Source organism: Anopheles coluzzii, chromosome 2 (genome assembly GCF_943734685.1).
Source record: "Anopheles coluzzii chromosome 2, AcolN3, whole genome shotgun sequence".
Lineage (NCBI taxonomy): Eukaryota > Metazoa > Arthropoda > Insecta > Diptera > Culicidae > Anopheles > Anopheles coluzzii.
The window spans coordinates 6,132,732-6,159,550 of NC_064670.1; the positions used below are offsets into that span (position 1 = coordinate 6,132,732).

At 46.9% G+C, this 26,819-nt stretch overlaps 2 protein-coding genes across 3 annotated transcripts in view; one reads left to right on the forward strand and one right to left on the reverse strand.

The window, feature by feature from the left end:
* LOC120949000 (gonadotropin-releasing hormone receptor) overlaps positions 1–13,528 on the forward strand; it is a 44,262-nt gene extending 30,734 nt beyond the window's left edge. The window contains exons 4-6 of one of the 2 annotated variants that reach the window (XM_040365919.2): positions 8,259–8,467; positions 8,566–8,691; positions 12,374–12,618. In XM_040365919.2, coding sequence (XP_040221853.2) covers positions 8,259–8,467; positions 8,566–8,691; positions 12,374–12,532 — 494 coding nt within the window. In that variant the 3' untranslated portion in view covers positions 12,533–12,618. Of the gene's footprint in view, positions 1–8,258; positions 8,468–8,565; positions 8,697–12,373 lie in introns of both variants that reach the window. The other variant, XM_040365917.2, reaches the window with a different exon arrangement.
* A 49-nt stretch (positions 13,529–13,577) lies between these two features.
* On the reverse strand, positions 13,578–17,847 carry LOC120948999 (RNA polymerase-associated protein CTR9 homolog). The gene is made up of 4 exons (XM_040365916.2): positions 17,559–17,847; positions 17,368–17,466; positions 16,360–17,292; positions 13,578–16,269 (listed from the first exon to the last, which is right to left on the reverse strand). Exons 1-4 carry the CDS (start codon positions 17,598–17,600, stop codon positions 13,735–13,737), a joined length of 3,609 nt encoding a protein of 1,202 aa, XP_040221850.2. The 5' UTR covers positions 17,601–17,847; the 3' UTR covers positions 13,578–13,734.
* Positions 17,848–26,819: the final 8,972 nt, after the last annotated feature.

Below are 26,819 nucleotides of genomic sequence, written 5' to 3' on the forward strand. Positions count from 1 at the left end.
TAACCTCAGACCGTGACACACCATCCATCACGCGGTCGAGCATGAGCGGCTGTCATTAATTAGTTCTATTGGCACGAAATGAGGCCCACTCACGACACGTGAGCAGCACAATACTTTCTGGTTTAATGGTGTTGTTTTCTTGTCGCTATAAAATGCCACCGAAAGCAGCATAATACCGTGTTGCTTGCAGCAATGGTTTAATGATGCGTTGATTGCACGAAACACACGACCCCCCCACGGATGGCTGTGGAGCAACCAGATGCGGGAAGCTTCTTGTGCACGCCATTTCACTCGCCACTGGAGATAGTAAACTCCACTCGAAATCGTACTCATAAAATACTAAGCAAGACCTCTGTGTGTGTGATTGCATGGTTGTGTGCTTTACTATTTGTTGCAAATTAATTAATTTGTTTCAAGAAAGATAGAAAAATACATCACTTGCGCTTCCCAGACAGATTGTCTGAAGGATTTTCTAAAGCCCGCCCTAATGTAGGCAATCCGCATTACAGAACGTTTGTTATAAAAAAGCACTGAGCAATTTGAACTATTTCAAAGAAATGTTTGCTTTCTGCACTGTTGGAAAAGTAGCCCTCAAGCCATTAGAGCATAACCGCTGTCCTTCACTCGCTCGGCTGCACCTTTTCCAGCTAAAATGCCAGCACAAAAAGATCGAGCGAGTTAGACAGAAATTCGGTCTGTCTATTGTAGGAACGTTTCTCTTTTACAAACACTTCTCAAGTACTACGCACTATTGGATTGGGTTTTTAATTAAAGAAGAGGTTTTTGCTTGGGAAATTATTAACAAACGCTTACCAAAAACCATTCGCCCCTTGTTTCGAGGAATCAGTCTCGGCTTCAGGCTAGGTGAGAGTGTAAAAGATCGCTGGGTTATGGACCGATCAAGGTGAACGCTTCGCCTAGCTTTCCATTCCGAACCCGGTAAACAACTTCCCTCTTGCAACTTCCCTCCCGAGAAGGATTCCACACCCTACAGCTGCTTCGGTTGGTGCAAATTGTGTAATTTTTATTTGCTCTCCGCACGCCACTGCACTGCACACAAAGGACCATGGCCCTGGTTCAGCTGCTGCTCGATGGCACGGTTTGCTGTACAGGGGCAGGCAAGGCACAACGCAAACAACAGAGCTTGCGATTGTAAACTGACCTTTTTGCAATAATGAATTCATTCCTGTGCCAGGCTCGGCACATCGGAAGCACAGAAGTCCATCCCGCATGCTTTGCTACATACTCCTTAAAGCGTTCTCGATTTCAACCTTTTCGGGTAACCATCCAGAACCTTTTCCCCCGTTCCCATTCGGGTTTATTTAGGTTACGTCAGTGGCCCAATCTTTTTCTTCGTAGACAACCGAAAAAAAGCCTATTCATAACCGTTTCGTTTTCACCCGATTTGCATCCGATCCAAAGCACCATGGCAGACTCCATCAATCAGCAAAAGGGACGTTCGTCGTTTGCATTGGACGTCCGGCATACCTTTTTCTACGTTTGGGAGGGGCGTGTCCTACCATTCGCAAACCGGGCGACGGCGCCGAAGGGCAATCAGGCAGTGGGGCAATTTGATCCGACAAATTAATGCCATATCATCACCGGGTGTGGGGTTTTTTGCCGACCCGGGCCAATCTAAATTGGTTCCCTTTTTCTGCGATGAAGCGCACAAGCGGGGGGCTTTACCAGAACAACACTTTAAGTATTATGCGACAAACGATTCTCGCAAATGGCCCATAAAAAAGAGAATAAAATGCTCGAATCCTCGAACTAACAGTATCACCAGTCGGTCCATACTAAATTGGTGGAAAATGTAATTTCCTTAAAATGGTTGAAACTTTTGCTGAAACTTTCTCGTTCATCATTGCAAAGCGATTTATTGGTGCAAAGGCCATCCCATTGGCATCCAAATGTGTTAGTTCAATGGTCGCGCTGTCCCAGCAGTAGAAAGCTCACTTTCTAAGATTTTACTTTGCCAATGATCTCTCGCCAGCTGTTAAATCAATTATTCCCTGCTGTTGGACGCAACAATATCCATCGACAACCAGTACAGCAACGAAGCCAATCAATCGGCACTGTCAAACGGTGAAATGGTGCAGTAACAGCTAGGTTGCACCTGGTCAGTTTCGGTGCATGCATACAACACGCTTTTCTCACAGCCTTTTTCCGGTGCCTTTTTTCCTGCTGTGTAATACAACCAGTGCTGCAAAATGTCACTGTCAATGTCATAAAAAAAATCTGACTGAAACAAAATCCATATCAGCGTCACGTACGTTGGGATAATCAGAGGTGATACTCAAAACGATTGGTGTGAACAATGCATGATTCGTGACATTTTTGTGACTAACGCTTGGTCAGTCACTATGTCATGACTTTTTTTTTACTGTGATCAAATCTGCAAAATGTCATTGACATAGTTATGACAAATTCCGGCTGAAACAAAATCATGTCAGCATCACGAGCTCTACTGCGAAGATCAGAGGCGAGCCTCAAACAGTTGGTGCAACCATCACATGCTTGGTGACATTGTGTGCAACCAACTCTTGGTCAGTCACTTGGTCGCGACATTTTCAGTCGGTGATCATCGCGATGGTCATGGGAGATATGCGGTGCGTGCGAGTGGTTCCAAGAAACAAAATGAGCATGTTTTCTCGCACTGTTTGACTCGTCAGATAATCAAAACAGATAGAGGGAGAAAGCATGCTCATTTTGTTGCTAGAGCCCACGCGCCAAGTATATTCCAAGAATGTCGTGATTATCGCCGACAACAATGTCATGACCAAGTGAGTGACCAAAAGTTGGGTGCTAAACTAAATGTCACCAAGCGTGTGATTGATTCTCCAACTGTTTGAGTATCATCACTGATCATCTCAGTTGTGTACGTGATCTGATTTGAGCTTCGTTTCAGTCATGAGTGTTGATGACTGAAACAGTGGCATTTGGCAGCACTGTTCACAGCCAGAAAAAAATCTTGATTATGCTTGCGCCGGCATTAAGCTAAGCTTGTCAGTCAGAGTATTGCGTTGGACTCAAGAATTCACATGTCGTGTTCAGCATGTCATGACGCACTTTTATTGACTATCAGCAATGAGCATCAAACTACCACGGATATGTTCATTTGTTTTCGTTGGTGAAAATCTCGTGATACTCATGACATTTTGCAGCACTGAATACAACCATACGCTTCCATTTCAATTAACTTCTACCTGCAAGCTAAAAGCTGTTGCTGTCTGAATGATGGTCCAGCGCTCAACATATGCACCGAGCTGGAAGTAAAGACAACGATAATTGAAATCTACGACACGCCGTTTCGCACGCCAGAATGGTTGCTGGAAATTCGTTCGACACTTTTTACCTCAACCGTTCGTGCTTTTATGGAACGTATTCTTTTAAAAGCTTCCGACAGATGAAAGTAGAAATGTATCCTTAAAAAACCTGTGTCCATACGTTAGGAGAGAATGTTATTGTGGTTTGCAAAGTGTTGAACGCTGACGTGGGCAAAATAATTTCAAGAAGCTATGCAAAAATGCGTCTGAAATGGGTTAAAAATCCATTTTAAATTCATAAGGAATTATACTTTCTAATTACGAACCCAGCCAAAGCTAAGCCAACCATGAGTGTGATAGCACAAAGCGTCGAAGCAAATAAAGTTTTTGCAACACGCCGTGCGGGTCGATGTAAATTCATACCACTACTCCCCGAGGGTCAGGACGGGACCATTCTCGGAAAATGTCCAAACTCACCTAATCTTCCCCATATGTCGACACTATGCGTCTCGGGAAGGTTCAACGAAAAAAAAGGTCAGCAAAAACCGTGTAAAAAGGGACGTCCCCGTTTGGCTCATTTTCCTAGAACTCGGCCAATAAATCAAGGAAGCAAGCCTAACATAACCAGCAACAGCTGAAGTGGACCAAAAATATATCAACCGCACACACACACACACACACACACACACATACGCCATCTGTTTCCGGGAGCTTCGGGAACGGCACACACACAGGGTGAAGGACAATGCTACGAGTCACACAAACACGCGCAGTTTCTCCCACTAAAGACGTACGAGAGCCAAACCCCCGCCACACTGTTACGCTCGTACGCATACTACAGCGAATGTATGTTCTATTTTTAGTTTTATCCGAAATGTTTGCCCCTCGTTTTTATCTGTATCTGGATGTGTGGGGGGGATGGATTGTTGTTTTATGCTGTGCGCACTTTACAAACTGTCTGTTACAATATGTTCCTTTATCCACATTCCTGTACGCATACATGCATGCACTCGCACGCGCAGGGATACAAATTCACCCGCATACAGCCGGGAATCGCATCATCCGAAACGCGTCCGTGGAGCGTGGATGTGTGGAAACTTTCTTCGCCGACATTCTTTAACCTTTCCCCGGGAACTTTATAATTCCAGCGCACAAGCAGGAGCGCGATGGAAGAGCGGAAAGGGAACAAAAATCTGCCTCGCCCAGGCCCGGATTCGTTGCTGCTGACACTTATTTATGTTCGAAACCCATCGCCCCACACACAGCACCGCGCGCAGCTCAACAGCTTGCGGAAAGGGAGCAAAAAAAAAATAATAAAATGGCGCTACGGTTACTCGTGCGAGGCGTACACTTAGTCTTTCAGTAAAGCATCGCTTTACGTGTCGATTTTCCGGATTTTACGTTGCGTTGCGGCAAATTGTCGCTGCAACAGGCGCCAAACGCTTGGATAAGTTATTGCAGCATTCACTCCGCAGGCTGTTTTCCGCCGAATGCGCCTGACATGTATATGTGTGTGTGTGTGTGTGTGTGTGTGTGTGTTTGTGTGAGACAGTAGCATAAATTAGATTATTTTTCGATCGAATCGTATTTCGATTTCGAATTCTACGAAAAATCAAAACCAACACATTGAGCTCGCTTTTTTTGTGTGTGCAAAATGTGTACATTTTGCCTTCCGCGAAACCCCCCGTAAAGAAAAAAGGTGCTAAAAGGAGTGAAAATTGTATTAAAAACGCAAACTTGTTCCTTTTCCATTTTTGACACACACCCAAATGCAAATATTGAGGCATCGCATTTACAAACAACGACACCGGCACACGGTCGGTCCCGCCCCGAGCCACGCTTGCCGATGGAGCCGCCTAGTACGTTTCGGGGGCACACGATGGGTGTGTGTGAGTGTTTTTTGGCAAAATGCCGCATAATCCGATTATTATAGTGTAATAGAAATAGGCTGCAAATGTGTGGTTCATTTCCACTGTGAGGGGAGGTATGCGGAAATGAATAAAAATCAATCATACTCATATCAAAGCGTTTCCCCCATTTTCAATATTTCCCGCTTCGCGCTGACATCTCTCACCCGGGGGCTGGATTTACTTGTTGACAGTGAATAGGATTGTGTACGGGCCTCCGGGCCCATGCCCCTAATCAAATTTTGTGGCTCACCATATCGAGTTAGTTTTTTTTCCTCTTCCTAGTATCTTCATAGTAGTTCGTCGCATGATAAATGATTTATTGCATGCCGCTCTCCGGCGGCTTTCGTGGCACGTAATTCAATTTGACCGTTTTGTTCTTATATTTATGAAGCGTGCTGTACTACCGACCGACCGACCGACCGCTTTATTTATAACTGTATCACAAAGTGTAAGCCTTTTCGGCAGCTTTTGAATATGAAATTGTGTTGCGGTACACGCACATGCCTCCAACATTGTAAAAGCACGAGTGTGTGTGTACCACCACCGTCACAGCAGTGAGTTACAGGGTTTTCCAGTGGTTCTCATAGTTGTGGGACACTTCCTTGACTTTTTCCTACTGGAAGTGAACTTCATATGGTGAAATTTGGACTCTATGGCACCCTTTTTGGACAGGCTCCTTCGAAATTCTTATTGGATTTGTTCAACATGGGTGCTATAGAGTCTAATTCGCATAACATTAAGTTCATTTCACGTTAGAAAGAGTTCATTAAGTGTCCCACGGCTATGAGAACTCGTGGAAAACCCTGTATTACTTTGGGCGAACGTTCTCACACCACCGCTCACCTCAAGCGTGTGTTAATCGGGTTAGCCCGCGTACAAACTTTCAGTGGAACTCATTTGCGGTCTCAAATCTTCTCAGAACCTGCCAGCAAATGGTTAGTGATGAGGAATTGTGCCACACTCCTTAATTCGATAAACGAATGTGATGAAACTTTCACTGCTCGAGACACGCTCGTTTCACGGCAAACGTCAGCACTTGATTCATAAGAATTCTACCAGAATTCCCCGCAACTCATCCGTGAGTGGAAAATCAAATTTCGTTCTCCACACCACCGCTCCAACTTCATGCAAATGGTTTGAAAATTGTACAAAATTGTAGACGCTCGGTCAATGGAATGCTGCGAAATCGTTCCGAAAGGTTAATGGCGTCCCGGTGGCATTACTCGAGAAAGCGCTTAGGCAGCCCCATTTGTCTCGACGCTCACACACACACATACATTTTCAGTGACCAGACCAGTCGGAACGGTGGTGGAAAACGATGACGGAAACTGATCTACGTCCATAAATTTTCCACCACGCTTCTACACCGTGCAAGGCAAGTACCGGCGCCGTGTATTAACAAGCGGCAAGAATATGGTACCCGTAGTCTTGAGACGGCTTTAGGTGGTACCACTCCCCCTCCTTACTGCCACCTCCACGCCGATGCAGATTGTCCTTTTCGGTCTCGCAATGGGTAATGGTTGGTTCTGGCTTTTTAATTGCTTGGTGCTTTCCCTGCCTTGGTTTGGTTAGTATAATTCCCGCTTCGAGTTGACAGCACAACGTGGCTAAACGTGTCTCTTAGCATTGCGGCTTAAAATTCTCGTTGCGTTTTCCCCATTGCGCACTGGATGCTGTGTGTGTTTGTGTGTTTGTGTGTGTTTTTCTTCCGGTTGCTACGGCACGCCACCTTTTTTCCATCTTTGCATCCATCCAGCCACCGACAGCATCATGAAATACGACACTCCTTGCAAAGTTTGACATTTCCAGGCCATATTTCCCGCTTGCGCCAGAGGCAATATGCTGTGCGTGCGTATAGTAAATTAAATTTCCGCACAGGTACAAACGGACCGGTGCGGAAGGAAGCCGCAACGAAAAAAAAAACAAAAATAAGATATGCCACTGTAAAGCCTGGAGAAAGGTGTGCGAGCAAAAGTGTTGCGGTGGATGGCAGCGCTTGCAGTGCTTCCGAAAATAGAACTTTTTCAGATATTTTTACGTGCACGTTCCCCGTTGCTAGCGCTTCACGGTATCGTAATTAATTAATAAACAGTTTCCTTTTTACTGAGAATGAGTTCGGTTCACTTTTTTGTAATGTTTATCATAACAAACAGCTCCACCCTTGTGCCTCTCTCGGAGCAGAGTTATGCATGCCGCTCTGGTGGCTGGCGGAATGTGTCGAACTCACAGCGTGATGCAGCACGTGTGATACCTGCACGTCATATACCACAGCGGGGCGGTGTGTGCACATGTCCGCAAGGATATTCAACTTTCCCAGAACGGAATGTAATCAAGCTCAATGTAAGGATCATTTTTATGACTAATACCAGTACACGAGGCGTGTCGGAATCAGAAGAGCGATCCGGAACGTGCTAAATTAGTTTAATGAAACTTCAAACGGTACAGTTGTACGATCCAAACGAAAATCAAACGATTCCTCAACACCAAGTAGTGTCCATTTGCAATCGTATAAATTTTCGTTTAATATAAATCATCTCCCAACCGCAAAGATTAACGTATTTTTTCAATCATTCTGCATCATGCCGTTGGTTGATGCTGTGTTGCAGCGCCTGCTTTGACCGGTAATGTTGTAATCTGCCCGGCAACGAACGATACACACCCAGCCCAGGATGTGTATCGTCCGGGCTGCCGGGTTCACGATCCCGGGTGCCATTAAGCTGCCTTCTTTTTTCGGCCTCTCTTTTGGGCCGTCCATTTCCGCCAAACCACAGCATAACCTAAACCATTCCATAAATTATTGCCAAAAATTGGCATCGCATCACGGAATCGATCCGTTTTTTTGTGTGTGTGCGGCAGGCGAGAAGATGATTCCGTTTTCGCTTCAAATTGCTATCATTGGAAGCGCCTCCTCGCCCGGGACGGTTTCACCTCCCCAAAAATACACACAACAGAAAGCTTCCTGTTCTTTTTTGTTGTTGTTGTTGCTTTGGGCTTGTCTTTTAGTGGGTTTAATGTTCCTCTGGTGGGTTGTTTTTTCGTGCCTTACTCTGAACCATATTTTCTTCTCGCGAACGTTTTACAGGTAGTGAAAAAATCTTCCGCATCGATACGTCGGCCGTCGACCGGACGACGTACTATCGGCGCTCCGACACGAACCGTCAGCGGCTGATACACAAGGCGAAGATGAAGTCCCTCCGGATATCCGTCGTCATCGTGGTGGCATTCGTCGTGTGCTGGACACCGTACTACATCATGATGCTGATATTCATGTTCCTGAATCCGACCGAGCGTGTAAGTGCCCCCCCCCCCTCCCGGTTGAAGGGGTTTGTCCGTGCGCCAATGTTTACTAACACCCTGTTTCCCGCCCTCTCTCTCCACCCCGCTTACAGTTCGGCGAGGATCTGCAGTCGGGCATCTTCTTCTTCGGCATGTCGAACAGCCTGATCAACCCGCTGATTTACGGTGCGTTTCACCTGGTGCCGATACGACAGCGACGCAATCAGTACAATCAACATGTAAGGTACATATACGCTCGTTGGCTCTAGTTTCGGTGTTGCCCCGCGCTAGTGCTGCATTTCCGTCGCTTCGCTGCTATGTGTGCTGTGCGTCTCTATGTGTGCATATATATGGCTATGGCGTTCGTCGCTTGCTTGCTAAGTGTTGACCAGCGTTCTCGAGTTTGGGACTTTATGGGTAAAGTTAAACAAATGGATTGCGGGCGTACCGGGTGCCATTAGATTGATGCGTGCTCGTTCGAATCCGAAGGCGGCACATTAACGCCTGTGCTTATGCAACACTCGTAACACGGAATGACCATTCGTTCGGCAGTTACGCACGTTGGGACTGGGATGCAGCCGATGCTGTTGCTCCATTGCCTAAAGTGTCTTCCGAACGAGCGGCCGAGCAAAGTCGTGAATGGAATCAGTAAAGAGGGTTCTTGAGAAATGCCCAATGCAGCCCACGGAGGATGGGTATGATTTTGTCCCTGAAATAGTATTCTACTTCATGCTATAGCTATTCCCTGCTGGTTAGATCGATTAGAAGACATTCTGAAGGGATTGGTAACGTTTAAGTTGTTTTTGCTTCAAATTTTTACCTTTCTGTCAAACATGCATCCTCTAAAATTGAAATTGCAGAACATTTTGCATACCTTTAGGCGCTTCACGCAAACGCCAGAAAGAATACTCTTCTTTGGCATAACGTCCTACGCGGATATGCCAGTCTATACAGGCTTTCGAGACTTAATTCAGTACCACGCAGCCGGATAGTCAACCCTTGCTACTGGGAGACGGTCCATTCTAGGCTTGAACTCATGACGGGCATGTTATTGAGTCGTTCGAGTTGACGACTGCACCTCGGGACTGCCACGGGAGAAAGAATAGTACTTTAGCTGATTACGCTATGCAATTAACAATCAATTTGCATACTTTAAGAGGGAGTAGCAAGTGGACAAAAACGCCTCAAGTTATGCAACCTACAACACAAAACCACCGTATCATGTCCTTGTTAATGTGCTTATGTTTCCTTCAGCGTGTCTTTCGTCGATTCGGACTAATTCCATCAAAGGAAATCAATGACGATACCGTAAATGCGAAGAAGTAGTTTTCCGAATATGTCGTTGGCATTACATTAACGGTTCTTTGGCGGGACGGATGACAATGATAACGATGATGACGCACAAACTTGTCGAATTAGCAACCATAATTAGCTGGGTAAGAGCTCTTAAGCTACCTCGGAGCTCTTGCTTGCCAAATGGAATCGATTGCTAATTGCATCCCATCCAATATCATCCAATACGACGTTATCGCTTCTCTTCGAGCTTCCTGGCCGTGGTCCAGTTGTAAAAGTGGTCGTGAGAGATCATAGATGTACAAAAAAATAGAAGAAAAATCAACTCCAACTTTGCTTCAAAAGAACACTCCACAACGCTAAGGCGAACAAAATCCCTTGCCGGAAACGCAATCCCTCCCATTAACAAAACCGCATGCAAAACGGGTTGATAGATGGATGAAAAGGACTCAACTTTTGCTGCCCCTAACGATGGGGGGGGGGAGGGGGGAGGGGGGGGCAAATTTTGATAACAACTTTCCCTTTACGACGCTCAAGAGCGTTTGTGTTTCGGTGCAAAGTTGGTGCGCTTTCTGTCACGTGCCCCTTTTGATCCAAACAAATGGTTTCCTTGTGCCTGTGGAACAGAAAAGTGTTATCCGGGACCAAAGTTTGTCTTCCATCGTGATGGAATCACAGCTCGAGCTTGCGAAGATGCAAGAGAAAATATGCACAAAACTTCCTTCCAATTCGGAGACGCAAAACTTCTCCCCCACGGCCATGCCTTGGCAGGTTTGACCCGTTGCTTCCGTCCCTTCATTAAGTGCCTACGCTACGGTACAACTTTAATGGAAACATATGATTGTCGCCCGAAAAAGGTGGAAAACCTCGCAAACATTTTCAATTACCACGATATCCCATGCACCCGTCGTCGTCCACACATTGTGGCGGAACTTATGATTAAAAGATAAAATGAGCGTAACGACCATTATCACCCATTGCCGGCTCCGTGTGAGCTGGCCGGTCTTTGTCGCTGTTTTGCGCGATGCGATGTGTGATATGCTGCTTGAATGGTCGTATTTTTCTGCTTTTAGTGCTTTCGTTACAGCGTTTTCATATTTTACCCGTTACCTTTTTGTGTTGCCGCTTGTGTGTGTGTGTTGCCCAGATGAAACCATCCTCCGCTACCGTAGAAAACAATCTTGCTTATCGTACCTATCTCCTCTCCTAATCTAGCTTGTATATTATTGTTGTTGTCTGGAACATGGAACGAAGGCCAACCGCCCAAGGATAACATGCACGTTATCTTTGGCGGAATTTCTTGGAAATATTTTTCATTTTCCCCGCTACAAGGGGACGAAGGGTTGAGTTCTGCCGTTATCCTGCTTTCTCTACTAGACTGAAAAACAATATAAAAAAGGGACTAGCGGATATCCGCTGGGATGAAAAGCCCACAATCGCATGGATGGCCATCTAAACTCCCTTCATTTCTACTTACCATCTAAACCGCTGCGGAAGCACCATCTGGTGCTCACTACCTCGAAGGACCGAACGTCGCACGCCCAACAATTACCATACTTTCCCTTTCAGATATGCCAAAGCAAAGGCACCGAAAGGATTGGCCAAATCTTTTGATCAGCTCAGTTGCATAAAAAGCTCACGCGTTAAGCAAGCAAACCCCCAGAAATTACACCAACACCAACCTGCTGGGACATCATTCCGCTTATCAGACCAACAAAGAGCATCTTGTCCCGCTTGTTGCCGGCTACCCCTTTAATGCTTCTGCTCCTGGGTGTTTTGGGGGAAAGGAACAGAACAGTGGGTTAAAAGGAACACAGAAAAAGGTTAATAGACGGAGTGAAATGCGAAGCCATTAACAAAACCATAAACGAAACAACTTTGTCATTGCGATTTGCATACCTTTAGGCGTTCTGTGTTGTGCTGTCTTGCGCTTCGCTGCCAAAAGGCGCCCCAAAGTATGCAACGCGCAGTACAGTATGGTGACAGTTTTAATGCATTTCACGCCGTTAAAAGCGTGTTTTGTGGGGAAATAAGGAGATGTCTTTGGCAAACGACACTTAACCATCCGTGCTGTAGTACTTTGCGCAAAAATCAATTACGCCGTACATCAAACTATAGTTACACCGTGTAATGTGGAAATTATTTAGAGAACGCGGGTTTCTTTGCTTGGTTGTTTCGCTTTTACGCTGATTGATTTTAGACGTTGCCACAAAGGGATGTGAAGTTCAATTTCGTTATCGCATCACATGTACCCGAAGCTTCTGTTAGTCGTGCACTTCATCGGTTGGGCGTTTGCTTGGCAAGCTAGAAAAGGGGTGCCACGCCGTGATATGGATTATGTTGATCTACACTAACACACACATCCACAAAGGGCTGACTTTGCACAACTGATGCGATCTCATCATTTTCGCATCAGCGCACTTCTTTAACGCTAGACATATTGTGTTCGTGTTCAATGGCCATCAAAAAAGGAACCAGAGAACAAATCCTTCTATCGTAGATGCCCTGAAACCATTAAATATTGAAAAGAAAGAAGAAAAAAACATGCTGAAACCATCTGTTGATCATTTGCTGTTTCTCTTTCTTTTTTCTGTTGGATTGCTCTTTTCCTTTCCGCTCTCTTTGCAGGGAAGGCTCTGTGTACTTTCAGCGGTCGTCCACCTTCAACCATCACAATGGCCACCAGCGGAACCTCAACCCGCACATCAAGTTTTCCAACTCGCACTCCAACCTGCCGGAGGAGATATCGCTCATGTCGCTGGAAAAGGATCTCCGCAGCCTGGATGAGAACGTGAACCAAATCCACCAGAAAGGTGGTGGTGGGGGAGGAGGAGGAGGCGGAGGCGGAGGAGGTGTTGGCGGTGGGATCGGGCTCAGCCTAGGCGGAGCGGCCGGTGTCGACGGGTCACGGCGGATCAAGCGGCGCAGCTTTGCCAGCAAGTTCCTGTCCTTTTCCCGCCTGCTGCAACGAAACCATCCGACTAAGCTTTAAACCGGGGCTTAAAGCTTGCACACGAAAGACAAGGCGCATCCATCGTGGCCGCGCACGTGTTTGTACATATATGGCAAGGTGATATGGCAAATGGAAGTTAGCTGCTCTCTCGCTTAGGTTTAGTGTATCGTTTAGACAGGTTAATTGATGTAGAGGTAAGCGAATTAAGTGTTAAGCTCACTCTCTCTCTACGGAGACACTACAGGCAGGGCCTGAGATTAACGAGCGTATATGTGTGTTTGTCAGTATCGACGCTTAGTGCCACGTGGCAAGTACTTGTTGGGTTGTAAACCACCAAAACAATCAAGGGCAGCTAAAGGGACGAGCAGAAGGAGTAGTAACGCATTTTAACGCATTCCAGAGTCTATTACTGTGTTGTTGTACAGCATTACGGAAGTTGTGTTTGAAATCAGAGAGGTCTATTGCCGCAGCCGCAAAAAAGACAGGCGAACGCATCAAAACTGCTAAATAGAAATGTTACAAAAATGAGAAGAACAAAAACCAGCATCTATGTGTGTTAAGGAGAAGTGGAACAAACGGTTTAATGCAGGGAAATGTCAACAGTGAGTGTAGAAGAAGAATGCACGTGACGAGAGAAATAAACGAAAGCAAACTGATGTAAAGAGGAATTGCACCCAAAAAAGGCTTAACAAAGCTCTAACAAACATAACATAAAACAGGTTGTTGAACTGATGAATTGCCCGCGCCCGCGGGGCAAAGAAGCGTTGTTGTACAATGTTCCTTCGCCGCGGAGAGGGAGAAGGAAGGCGGCACAGAAGGCGGAAAACATATATACAGATATATTTTTTAATAAAACTAAACTACAATTACAACCCGCCGTTGTTTGGATGCTGTTTCCAGTTGGCTTAACTTTATTCGATTCAATACGATCGGTTTGCTAAAATCTAGCTGTCTTCTTTACACTTAAAAACTGCACACGCTACCGACAACACCCCCTGGTCCCACCCGTGCGTCCGGAGGGTGGACGAAGAACCATTCACTCCGATTCCGAGCCCGAGACGGACTTGCGCGAGATCGGCGATGCCTGTCTGCTGCCCGAGCCCGACCGCGACCTGGACCGCGATCCGGACCGCGAGCGGGACCGCGAACGGGACCGGCGACTTCCCCGGCTTGCCTGGCTTCCGCTACGGCTGCGGCTGCGGCTACGGCTGCCGCTCTTACGGCTTCCAGCGCTCTGGCTGCGGCTACGCGACCGGCTACGGCTGCGACTTCCGCCCGATCCGGAACGGCTTCTCGAGCGCGACCCTTTGGCACTGCCCGACCGGCTACGCGAGCGGCTGCGCGAACGGCTGCGGCTACGCGAGCCACTGCCGGCACGGCTACCGGCCCGACTGCCCGAGCCCGACCGCGACCGGGACCGTGAGCCCGATCCGGACCGCGACCGGGACCGCGATCGACGCTGCGACCCATCCGAATCTTCTTCGTCCGACGCGATGCGGCGCTTGCGCTTCGTTGCCGGCGCGCCCGACTCACCGCCCGACTCGTCCCCGCTCGCTATCTTCAGCCGGCTGTCGTCGCTGTCCGACTCGCTCGTCGACACGGTGGCCTTCGACAGGATGCGCCCCTTCTGCTTCTGCGACAGCCCTTCGTCCATCGCCTTCTGGCGCTTCTTCTGCCCGCCGGATGCGCCCTTCTTCTTGCGCTTGCGCGAACCTTCGCCCTCCTCCTCCTCGCTGTCCGAATCGCCCCCACTTCCGCGGCGTGCCTTCTCCTTGCGCTTCCGACTGCCGCCGCCGCCCTGCGATTTGCGCGGCTTCTTCTCGCCCTTGCGCTTCCGCTCCTTTGGCGCTCCCGAGCCCTCCTCTCCGCCGCTACCACCACCCCCACCAACCTCACCGCCGCTTGCATCCGAGTCGGAAATGTAATCCTTCCGTCCACGGCCGCCCTTTTTCTTCGCCTCCGGCGCCGGCTCGGCAAAGAACAGTGCGTTCTTCGTCTTCTCCTTGTACTCCTGGCGCTTGAGCAGCATCTCCTCGTGCGCCTTGCGGCGCATCTCCTCCATCCGGCGGCGATCCTCCGCCTGGCGGCGCTTGAACTCTTCCCGCTCCAGCTCCTGCTTCTGGCGCAGCGAGCGCTCCTCTTCATCGATCTTGCGCGCCCGCGACACGTGGTACTGCGCCTGCTGCAGCAGATCCTGGCACTGGTTCGCTTCCGTCTCGGCCAGCGCAATGTTGTACCGCGTCTTGTCGCCGTGCACGGACAGGTAGGTAAAGTACTTGTGCGCCAGCCCGAGCTCGTGCACCGCCTGCAGCACCACGCTCAGGACGGACTTCTCGTCGCGCAGCACAAACGTGGCGAGCCGCTGCAGCACGAGCGCAATGTTAAACAGCAGCACCGTGTCCTGCGGCGCAACCCGCCGCGCCTTCAGCAGCGTCATCTTCGCCTCCTTCAGCTTGCCCGCCCGGAAGTAGGCCCGGGCCAGGTACTGCATCACCTCCACGTTGTTGTGGCGGTAGAACTTCTTCAGGCAGTTTTCGTACATCTGGATCGCGCTAATGTACTGCTTCTGCTCCACGTAGATGTGCGCAATGTTGATCCACACGTCGCAAAAGTCGGCCGTCGCTTCGCGCACCTGCGCAAAGATGTCGCGCGCCTCAATGATGCAGCCCTTGTGCGCGAGCACGGCGCCGATCCCATTCGCCGCCCATATGTTCTTCGGATCGTTGCGCAGCACCTGCTTGTAGATGGCGAGCGCCTTCTCCTGGTGCTTCTTTTCCTTCTCCTTGTCCCGGTTCGGTTGGTGCAGGCTTTGCAGCCAAAAGTTGCCGAGCGCGATAAGCGAGTAGGCGTCGCTCGAGGTGGCCGGATTCTTCAGAATCGTCTCAAAGTTCTTCTGCCCCAGCGTCCACTGCATCTTGGCGAGATGCAGGTTGCCGAGCAGCGACCGGGTGTCCGGGTTTTCCATGTTAATCTTCAGCGCGTCCTTGAAGAAATCGGACGCCACGAAAATCAAACCCTTGTCGCGGGCCATACACCCCAGCCGCAGGTAGCAGTCGATGTAGTTCGGGTGCTCCTTCAGGATGTCCTTGTACAGCTTGTCCGCCTTGTCGAACACGGCCATCGCTTCGTACAGCCGGGCCAGATTGTACGTCATCGAGACGGAGATGGAATCGTAGTACTGTGCGTCGTGCTGCGCCTCAATCTTGGCCCGCTCGATCGCCTGCTCCAGCTTCGACATCGCCTCGTCCAGATTGCCCAGCCGGTAGTGCAGGGCGGCCACGTTGTTCAGTATCTCGGGCGGTATGTCCGCGTTCACCTTCTCCGTCAGGATGCTCGTAGCGGTGCCGTACGCCTGCAGCGAGCCTTGCAGATCGTTCTGCTCCAGGATCTGGGCCAGCTCGATCCACGCCTCCACATCGTCCGGGAACTGCTCCGTTACCTTCTTCAGGTGGTTCTTGGCGATGTCACGCTTCGACTGCGAGGAGGAAGTCGCGTACAGGGAGCCCAAAATCTTCATCGTCTCGTAATTGCCCGGCTGTGCTTTCAGCACCTTCTCGAAACACTGTGCAGCCTGCAATCAAAACCAAAAACCCCCTCCCGTTAGCTCTGGCCATTTCTTGAACGAACGAGTCCATCCAGCACCCTTTTTTCACCGACTTACATTTTCCGAATCGCCACGATAGATGTACATCTGTCCGAGACCGAAGTGGGGCAGCACAAAGTTCACCGGCGCAAACTGCGTCGACTGATAGTAGTACTGGAACGCCTGATCGTAGTCGCGCTGCACGTGGAAGGCGCGTGCCAGCTGGTAGCAGCTTTCCGCACGCATCGCTTCATTTTCCGTGTTGTGGAAGGCGTGCAGCGCCAAGTGCTGCACCTTCTGGTAGTCCTTCTTGAAGAAGAAATGGTTCGCCAGATGGTTCAGCACCATCGGGTTGGTCGAATCGATCGTGTACGCCTTCGACAGCATCTGCACGCCCATCCGGTTCGATTCGGGCTCGTGCAGGTTCAGCTTCAGGATGGCCAGCCCGACCAACGCACCAACGCACTGCGGCTCGAGGTCGAGCGCCCGCTGGAACGCTAGCTTCGCCTTGTCCGGATTGCTCAGCTTCAGAAAGCAGTGCCCCATACCGAGCCGTACCGCGGCCGGACAGTTCGGGTTGGTCCGAAGCGCCTTCTTGTAGAACGCCAGCGCACCCCGGTAGTCCTTCTTGTTGAACGCAATGCACGCCTTGCCGAGCAGCGACGGTATGTTGGAGGGCGATTGGTTCAGCACAAAGTTGAACTGTGCATCGGCCTGGTCCATCTTGTCGCCCTCCAGCAGACAGAAGTACGCACGACCGAGCAGATGGTTCTGATCGTACATGATGATCTTGTCCGCGGTCGTGTAGAGGAGCGTCGCCTTCAGGAACAGGTCGCGCTTCTTGTCCTTCGACTTTTCCCGGTTGGCTTCCTGCACGTAGTACGCGGCCAGCATATCGTACGCGCGCATCTGGTCCTTCTCAAAGTCCCGATAATGGATGTTGGCGTCCACGCGGGACGCCTCGAGGATTTTGATGAAATCATCTGTTTTCTTTTGCTTGTAGTACGCCAACTGAACACGAGGAAAAGGGGGGAAGGGAGGGGTGATTACCATCGAAAATCCGGTGCAAAAAGGGTCTTTACTTACCGCAACCGTCACCCACGTATTGAGCTGGGAGCGCTCCTGCCGCAAGATGCCAAGCACCTCTTCACCCTCGGGAAGCTGTTCCGGATCGAGCTCTATAACCTGTTGTGGGAATATGCGACACGGCAAACGTTGGAAAGTAAGTATCAGTCCAGAAGAACGTCACACAACTCGCAGAAATCCTGGCATCATACCTCGTCCGTGTCCCTCAGCGGGATTTCAATCGGTGCAGCCATGATGTTTGCCGCGCGGCCTTCCGCACAGAAGACGACGTAATAAACACACTCTCAGCGCACCGTCGCTCACAATCTTACTTGCTATCAGGAAGAACTGCACCACTGAGTGCAAATATCACTAAACTAAGCACCAAGTTTTCGTCGCTTTTGTAAAACACTTCAAACTTTAAGATAAATTTTCACCAAACCACAAACAACGCACCAAACGGTGTGGAAAGGGCCGTGTTTGTGTGTGCGTGTGCGTGCGTGTGTGTTGTGACAGTTGCGGCCAATGTCAAACCAATTTATAGCGTTGGGTTGATTTCTGACGTTCGTTTCAACAGCGCCATCTGTGGGTGAGATTGAGATCCTGTTGAGGATTAGGCTCCTCCCATTTTTTGAAACGGCAATGGTGGTTGCATATTGAATTTAAAAAATATTCAATATCCTTAAACGGTGATGTTCTGAATCGACTTAACTTTTTCATTTATGTACATTTTACTTCAGGCACTCGCTATATTTCTCAAGATTATTTAAAATATTTAAGAAAAAACAATAACAATAAAAATAAATGAATCAGAACAATGCAAATCCATGCTAAGGGACAGTAAGAATACGAAATAATCCAAAACAATGCTCTTTTTTACCTACAACTATCGCTTTCCAGTCATTGGAATTAACTTTGGTTGCCATTTAACGGATCAGACATTTTACCTCGCCCAATATTTCACCTCGCCCGCTTCATTCCTTTGATTTGGTTGATAAATAATTGTTGCCCATTTACGACGGTCCTCCCGGAAAATGGGCAACCGATCGGGAAGCAACACCATATTTCCGTCGTTACGCAGCTGCCAACGATTAGATACAGCCGGAACGAATCAACCAAACTCATCTCAACCTTCCCCTCAATCGCCCTCAGCGCGCGCACACGGTCTTCCCCGAGTGCTAAGTACTTTTTATTTGGCGTTAAATTTCCAAATCAATAGCATTAAAGCAAATAATGATGAGTGCGACTGCGTTCCGTGTATCTGTTTCAATAAAAGCATCCCCATTTTGTCCTGCGCTAACCGGGGCCTGAATTGCGCACAATTCTTTACGCAACAACGATTCGTGCGATGTCCTTTCGATTGCGCTGTCCTTTTGTGCTTGCGCGTTCGTTCTGTGTGCTTGCGCAGGACACAGCACGAGTGGCGTAGGTAGCCTGCGGGCTAACACGAAGGCTTTCCATGTTTTTTTTTTGTTCCATTCAACTAAAAGACGACAGTGAAGAAAAAAAAACCGGACTATGCGCAGTTTGCAAAAATTCAACCATTTCAATGGGCTTCGAGTGCCGCAACGTCTGCCGTGACCATGTCAAACTTGTGCTAAATCCTTAGCATCAGGTTTGATCTTTCGGCCCTTTTCGCTTCCCATTTTCTACTGCCTCGAGTGGTTCTACAGTCACACTTTTCCATTGTGCTCGATTGTTGTCCGGCTTTTCTTCAAGACGGGGCAGAAAGAAGCGAGAACATAAAGCACACACACACAACACTCGGTGACTGGCAGCAATTATGTCAAATTAGAAGCGTAAAAGGGCGATCTGTTGGCAGGAATGAAAGGAAAACGATTAATGCCAATTATATAAAAACTCCCGAGAGAGAGAGAGGATGAACGACGAGTGCTTTTTTCGTCCTCATTGTCGTTACAAATGCTAGAAATATGTACAATTTCCTTTCCTTTTTTTCCACGTAAAAGTCATCCTACACAAATCATCCGCTAGCGCAAGCGCAACACGGATTGTTCACATGTTTTCGGCGTACGATCTCGTGCGCGGCACAGGCTTTAGCCGGCTTGCACGATCAAGATCCTCACCACACCAAAACACCAGGCCAGGTGCAGCTGAAAAAATCTGTCCTGCCAGCACACACACACATGGCCATGCCACTTCCTGCAATTTTATTGATAAACACCCCTGGCTGCCCCCACACCGTTTCGAATGCTGGGCATTCGATCAAACCTTTACAAAGCGCTCGGGGACAGCGCATCACATTCAAAAGGATTGCTAACAATTGGCAGCCACCGTTGGGCCTGTTGGGCCTGGTCCTTTGAGAGTTTCCCTTCCACTTTCCGCTCGAGCCATTTTTGGATATGTGTAAACAAATGTTATTTTATTGCGGCACGATTGGCCTTTAATCCATTGGCCTGGGCAGGGGCAGTGCAGGGGGGAACAGGAACGTCTGTTGTTGATGGTGAATTCGTAATCGAACAACCTATTAAATGCATTAAGATTTTCTTCATTGTTCGAATAGATTTGGGTGGAAAGATGGAAGAGGATCACTCTTATATGGAACCGTTTCGTTTTCTAATTTATTTTGTTGATTTTTATGTTTTCTTTACAACACATTTTCCCATTCTTTATTGTATAGATATTTTTAGATGTTATCAAACATTTGGGATGATTTTTGCATAGTTTCTTCACATTACTTGTTTTATATACTTACTATTAATCTATTATTTTCCATTTTTGGTATGTTTTGAATATAAAAAAGTTGTTTTATAGACTTTTGAGTTTGTTTGTATATTATTTTTCGAATTTCTATGCTTTACTCCAACAGCTTCTAGCAATCCCATTCATTTATCTTTATATTACCATTTCTATTTTCCTCTTTCCTTATCAATTGCCACATAGTGAAGGGATTTGGAGTAGTGATAGGAAAAATGAAGTTTTTGTCGGAATCGATTCCGGGTAGCTCCGCAGTTTTCTGGAATCGATTCCTGATAGTAGGTCCGGGATCAGTTTCCGGAATCGGCTCCATATTTGATTCCGGAATTGGCTCTGGAAGCGACTCCGGAAACGGAATCGACTCCGGAATCGGAATCGGTTTCGGAATCGAAATCGGCTCTCGAATCGAAATTGGCTCCTAAATTAGAATCGGCTTCCAAACGGTGTCAGTTTCGGTATCGCCATAAAAATAGGCGTTTGGGTCAAATCATATTACGTATTGATAACCGCAAAAATAAAAAAAAATACTTGTAAAAGATCCATTATCATGGAGATTCGCGGACTGATTTCGTTTCTAAAACTTCTTTTTTCTATTCAAGAATATTACGGAGCTAATTATAATTCTGGAGTCAACTATGATTCCGTTATCGGGGCAAATTGCGATTCCCAGGTCAATTCCGATTCCGGGACCGATTGTTATCGTGGAATCGATTCCGGAGCCGACTCGGGAATCGGCTCCGGAGTCAACTCTGGAATCGGCACCGGAGTCAACTTCGGAATTGGCTCCGGAAATGGAATCGATTCTAGCATCGGAATCGGCTCCGGAATTGATTCCGAACATGGAATCGGAATCGGGTAGGTCCGATTCCGAGCTCCCACCTCTAATTTGGAGACGCATTTTCCTGTATATTTTTAAATGCATTATTACCGAAAATAAACCCCCATCAAAATTACAATTTAACTAAAAGTCTATAATTACTCACTTGTGCTGATTAAAATGCTCCCATTGAAATGCGTACGTTTGTGTTGTGATTTTCGGAGCCAATTGATTTAATATTTCAATGTCCTTCCTTTACGGGCACACTTCACCAACAAGCAAAACAAAAAACTCGCGAAATAAAACTCGTGAAAGTAAGAAAGTCACCAGCACATTTGAATGTGGGAAAATACAACGTTCAAGAAAGCCTCCTCCATCTTCCCGATTGAGCAGCAGCACAGCTTGAGTTGACATTGATAGGGGTGCTTGAAAAGGGGTTCGCGTTTTGTGCTAAGAAAACTCCACCAAACAAATGCCAACAGCAGCGACAGCAACAGGCGCTGGTGACATGCAAAGGAGTCACCGTTGAAGTGGTGCGAGTCGTGGTGACATTCGGTTAAGAGAGCCCCACTCGAAACCCATTCCCGGTGTACTTTCCCACAAAGTCACAAGGACACAACAATGCCGAAAGGTCCCGCTTGCTCCTTCTCGCTTGGACCTTTGGACCTACGAACGTGCATAATTAATCAATATTTACAAAACATCGGTGCACTGGGAAGTTAGTCGCAAGTAATAAATCCCTCCCGCTGGTGCCAATGTCTCGACCAACAACTCGACACCACTTGTGGAGTGGCTCGATTACTGGCTCGGGGGGTTTTTGGTGCTGGATTGTGCTGCTGTAACGTGATACGCGAGTCAACTTGATGTCAAACATTGCACCGACAACAAACCACACGAATGCTGAGCCTCTTTCCAATCCATCCTCCCGGTTTCCTCTCCTTTTTGCGGTGCAGAATAATCCGTTAAACGGTGGCCTTTCGCTTTCGATACATCGACAGCAACCACCGGTGGGACCACCGTGGCTGGGCCGTGCTCTATTATTACGGTTGTACATTAATCCAATAATTATGGTAGCTCAGTTCGGCTAGAAAGGCTTTGAAATGAATCCCATCGGCACGGGTTTTCACGCGACCCTTCACACGGACAATGCAGTGGCATTGTGGAGGTTTAGAGCGTTATTTGAGCATGGTTTTGGGAGAGAAGCAGAGAGAATTTCTCGATAATATTTGACCTAATGAATACAAAAAGGAGCACATTTAAACGAAACAATGTAGATTAAACAGACTACAAAGTTCCACTGTGCACGTTTGTGAGACCGCTATCGATCTGCTACTAAACGAACCCTTCCAACTCGTGTCCAAGCAATAAACTCGCGATCTTGAACCCGCGCTTTTAGAAAAATAGCGTGTCTATCTATAACCGACAATGTATCCTTCATTGCCAACAAAACGTTACATCCCCTTCCCGGCAACATTGTTGTTATCAACATGCATTCATTTTCTCGTCAGCAGTTGCAGTCAAGCGACGCATGGCAGACAAATATTTACCAAACAAAACCTCAACAACCGCCCGTCGCTTCGTCGCTGTTGGTCGGTTTTTAGGGCTTGGGAATACACACACACATAGAAACCCTCCCGTAATCAATGGCCAGAGTAGACGGAGTGGAAAATCTGTTTAATTGAAAAGCGATGGAAAAGTGGGAAAGCCTTCATTATCGTGGATTCATTCACTACTGGGTGTAAGAGGAAGGCCATGCACGATGGCTAGGGCCGATAGAAATCCTAGCCATCGTTCTGCTACCGAATCCTATCTATTATCATCATCAGGACGCGTGACCTTTCTTTCCCTGTAGGGAGAGGGAGTCGTTACGGGGAGGAAAAAAGATGGCCATCCGACGGGCAATTCGACGGGTTTAGTAAAGGAGGACTCGGCGGAAGGTCATTATTAATTTGGAAGTTTATTTTGCTCATAATTAATCCAATCGGGAATTGTCATGTACGATCTATTTATACATTCATTACATCTTTTAAAGGCTTCTTCAATTGTACCCACACTACAATTGGTTGTCGTCTAACTGTATGGTTTAATAGCGAAACTTCAATAGCAAAGTTGATCGTATCGTCCTATATCGGGATGATAATTCTGCAATTAATTACAGAACTGCTGAAAAAGCACGCTGGTGACAAAAAAATTGAGTTTAACAAAAAATAGATCACTTTTTGGAGGTAACTTCGAGCAAATCAAATTAGTACATTTATGGAACATGTCTCCTTAATATACCAGCCGTTCAAAGTACAATCGAACGATATCAAAATCCATCACCTGAGTTGGTTTGGGGTGCTATATCGACAAAAAGACATTGACAGAGGCGGAAAAAAAGCAATTAGTACTGTTTGCACCACACAAAAGCCATTTCAAACCATGCACTATAATACTTTATGGAAAAGATTAAGTTTTTGCTTGCAGCAGGATTCAGCTCCGGTCCCCATAAGGAATTTGCCTTCATTTTCAACAAGTCATCTGTATGGCCTACAGTTTTTTCATCTTTGAAGCCATTAACTTCAGTTTTTTTGGGAGAAATTTGCTAGGAAAGATCAACACTGTTAAGCATTTGAGTTGAATTCAAGCATCGTTCGTTTGCAGAAGAATAAGACCGAAATGCCGAATGAAGTTGTGCGTGCGACTTGCAATGACTTTGAAAAGCATTGACAAGGTTTACGAAAACAAGGAAGTGTTAGTTGAACTCAACTAAGTACAAAGTAATGTTACTGTTGAAAGGTGCTGAACTAGACATCGATTTGGAGTGTGAAGTCGGTCTGGTGGTACAGGCGGCAACTCGTACGACTTAACAACATGCCTATCATGGGTTCAAGTCCTGAATAGACCGTGCTCCCATATGTAAGACTGACTATTCTCCTATGTGTTATCAGTAAGTTACTGAAAGCCAAGCCCACTAGTGGGTACAGGAGCAGACCTTGACCGACAACGGAAGAAGAAGAAGCAAGGACTGTGTAGGAACAAGGTCAAGTATTAGTCAAAATCGGTTTGGCCATCTCGGATGCCCTGGAAAACTCATCAAATCTTAAAACCATTATTATTAAAAAAGGCAGTACATTTGGTGAAACATTAAATAACCATTTTACAATTTTCTTGTGATCACCAGACCGATTTATCATTTTTATCACAATTAAAATTTGAATCGAAAAGGGCTATTAGATGTCAAACTGCGTGTACTACGAACTTTTAGCTACTTGTCAAATCGTTGTACATTACTTGACCTCGTTCCTACACAGTCCTTGAGAAGAAGACATCGATGCCGCAGATAAATAAATAAAATTTGCTTTGTATTCTATGACATAATCCAACTCTATACATAGATGAGTTCTTCTTTGCTTTGTTCAATCGCTTAGCCACGATCGTTCTTTATGAATTAATAATACATCAATTTAAAGAAGCTTCTCCTAAGGTAATTCGGCAAAGTTTGCATTATATAGAGAAGTAGGTTGTCCTAAACATGGGTTATAAGACACCAAGGGCATCATTTCCATCAACCTTACTTACTATGTAACAGAATTTAACCTATATCGAATGTGATAAAGGTTAAAGTAAATCCTCAAAATAGAATTAAACGCCATATTACTGCTAATTTAACATATTTCAAACTAATCAATAAGAGGCTCTGTGTATCATACGCCATTTCTATGAAACTGCTTGATAATACGCTAATAAGTTTCATTAATCCCTCCATCCTAGAAACTTCCCATCAACCATTTAACCCGTGCGCATCTAAAACACTCCCAACACTTAGTTAACAGAAGTGGAAAATTGAACCAGTCAAACCCGTGTTCCAGTGGCCCAAAACCCCCCCTAGGCTCTCTCATGTCATTTACATCCGCAGCAGCAGTCGAAGCCGAACATTACAGCATTAGCTTACCATCTTGTACTAAATTAAAAACTACTTCAAACACACATACGCATCGGTATAATTTACCCTCTCTCCCGGGAACAGAAGTCTCATACCACCACCACCACCAGGATTCCCGGTCCTCAGATGCACAGAAACATGAAAATTAACTTCCAAACCACCATTTTGGCGGCCCGGCTCGAGCGACCGGCCTCGACCACAGTTACTTGCGCGCAATCCACAAGAAGAAGGGAGAGATACGCGCAGATGAGCATGCCAAAACGAGTTCATTAATTGACAGAAATAAGATGGCTAATGTAAAGCCCTTGGGCAACCCCGGCTGCGGCTGTCTATTAACTGACAGTACCAGTTACTCGCAACAAAATTTGAATATTAACCGCAAAGTAACAGAGATACGGAGAGAGAGAGAGAGAGAGAGTGAGACTGCTCACGTGGAAAGCGCTCGTCCAGTTCTTTTTCCCTTTCACTCATACTCATTTTCAATGAAAAATCATTCAAAGGGGGTTGAAAGGATCGGCGAGTGAGTGCATGATTAAGAAGGGAGAAAACTTGCCACCTCGTCACCAAATGCATGCAATTACACCGTTTTATGAACCTATCACTTTCGAACGTGCGTCACAGCGGCAAAAACGACTCGCCAGAAACACACATACCGGGACCGGGGATGATAGGAGTAGCCATCTTTAGCGAAGATGGCTGCAAGTTTTTCCCCTACTTCTTTTATGTGGCACCACTAGCCGACCACTGCGTCCCGACAAGGGCCAACGACATGACCGCAGCACGGCAGTTACGAGGAAATGGGAAGCGAGATTCGCCGGTACTCTACGGTGCTTTGGTACCCTACCCGAACACAGGAGGGAACACAGAGCATATGCGCCATCGGTACGGTACCCTCCGTATCGTTTTAATTTGAAAAGTATCCCAGAAACATTATCTCTCCCGTGTTCTGTCCCGTGCGTGTAATAGTGTAATGGGCGGAAAAACAGTTCCCAAAAGCAGCTTTTCCCAATCTTTTCCTTTGTCCCGCTGCAACCGGTGAGGAACTGTGCAAATATCAATTCTATAAAGTACACTCGCTTCGGAATGGCTTCGGTACTCGGGCTCGGTACATTATGATGATAGCTTCCACTGCGATGCGTACCGTACCATCGAAGGGGGAAACTGTTTTCCTATTGTTGCAGAATAATAAATAAATTATCTAATACAATCCGTGGAAAAAGGTTCGCGAGGCGAACCTGAGTGGTTTCTGCTGAAGGGGAAAAGCGGAGGAACAACGCGCGTTGTGTCGTGTCATCATCGTGTCCTTTTATAGCGGAACAGCAGAACGGTTTTATTGAAGTGTCTAGAGAGAGGAGACAGCAACAGCGACAAAAAAGAGACCCCTTCAACCCCCTGCAAGTAGCAAACAGAAGCAAGGCAGCAATAAAACACACGGACTCTCGCTCTCTTGAGTGGGAAAGCTCTTGAGGTGGGTTGGCATTTTTTTTTTTTTTGCTTTACCCCCCACTTCCATGTTTGCATCGTCACCGTGGTCCTCGACAAAAGTGATTGACAAATCACCCAAACTTTACAAATTAACCCTAATTTGTGTGTGTTTGCAGAGGGGCGATCGAGGGTTGTGCTAGCGCAATGTTACAAATTATTAAAACATACATTAAACGGTTATGTTTGCTTTATTGCAGTTGTCTCCTTTGTATGGTCTGTCTCTCTCTCCTAGTTTGTAGGATGAACTGGGGTGTGTGAAGTAGGGTGTGTGCGCAGGGACATGTAGTGGATGTTATTAATTAGATAAGATAATAAAATAGATAAATGATGCGATCTATCGTTGTCATCAGTCTCTGCTTGAAAGGGATGTTTTGGCTAATGCGAATGTTAACATTCGAGTTCGTTGTGTCCCATTGAAGGATTGGTCAGTTGTATAAGTCCAAAATCATTCTTTTCTTCTTCTTCTTCTTCTTAGCTTGGCATGGGATTGGTTATAAGTTATTGATCATCTGTAGTAGGATAGAAGGTACA

Bases quoted from the DNA above. Each gene is read 5' to 3' on its own strand.
- LOC120948999 (XM_040365916.2), bottom strand. From the start codon at position 17,600: ATGGCTGCACCGATTGAAATCCCGCTGAGGGACACGGACGAG. The intron at 17,293-17,367 runs GTAAGTAAAGAC...CCTCGTGTTCAG, and splicing joins ATACGTGGGTGACGGTTGCG to TTGGCGTACTACAAGCAAAA. The intron at 16,270-16,359 runs GTAAGTCGGTGA...TTTTGATTGCAG, and splicing joins ATCGTGGCGATTCGGAAAAT to GCTGCACAGTGTTTCGAGAA.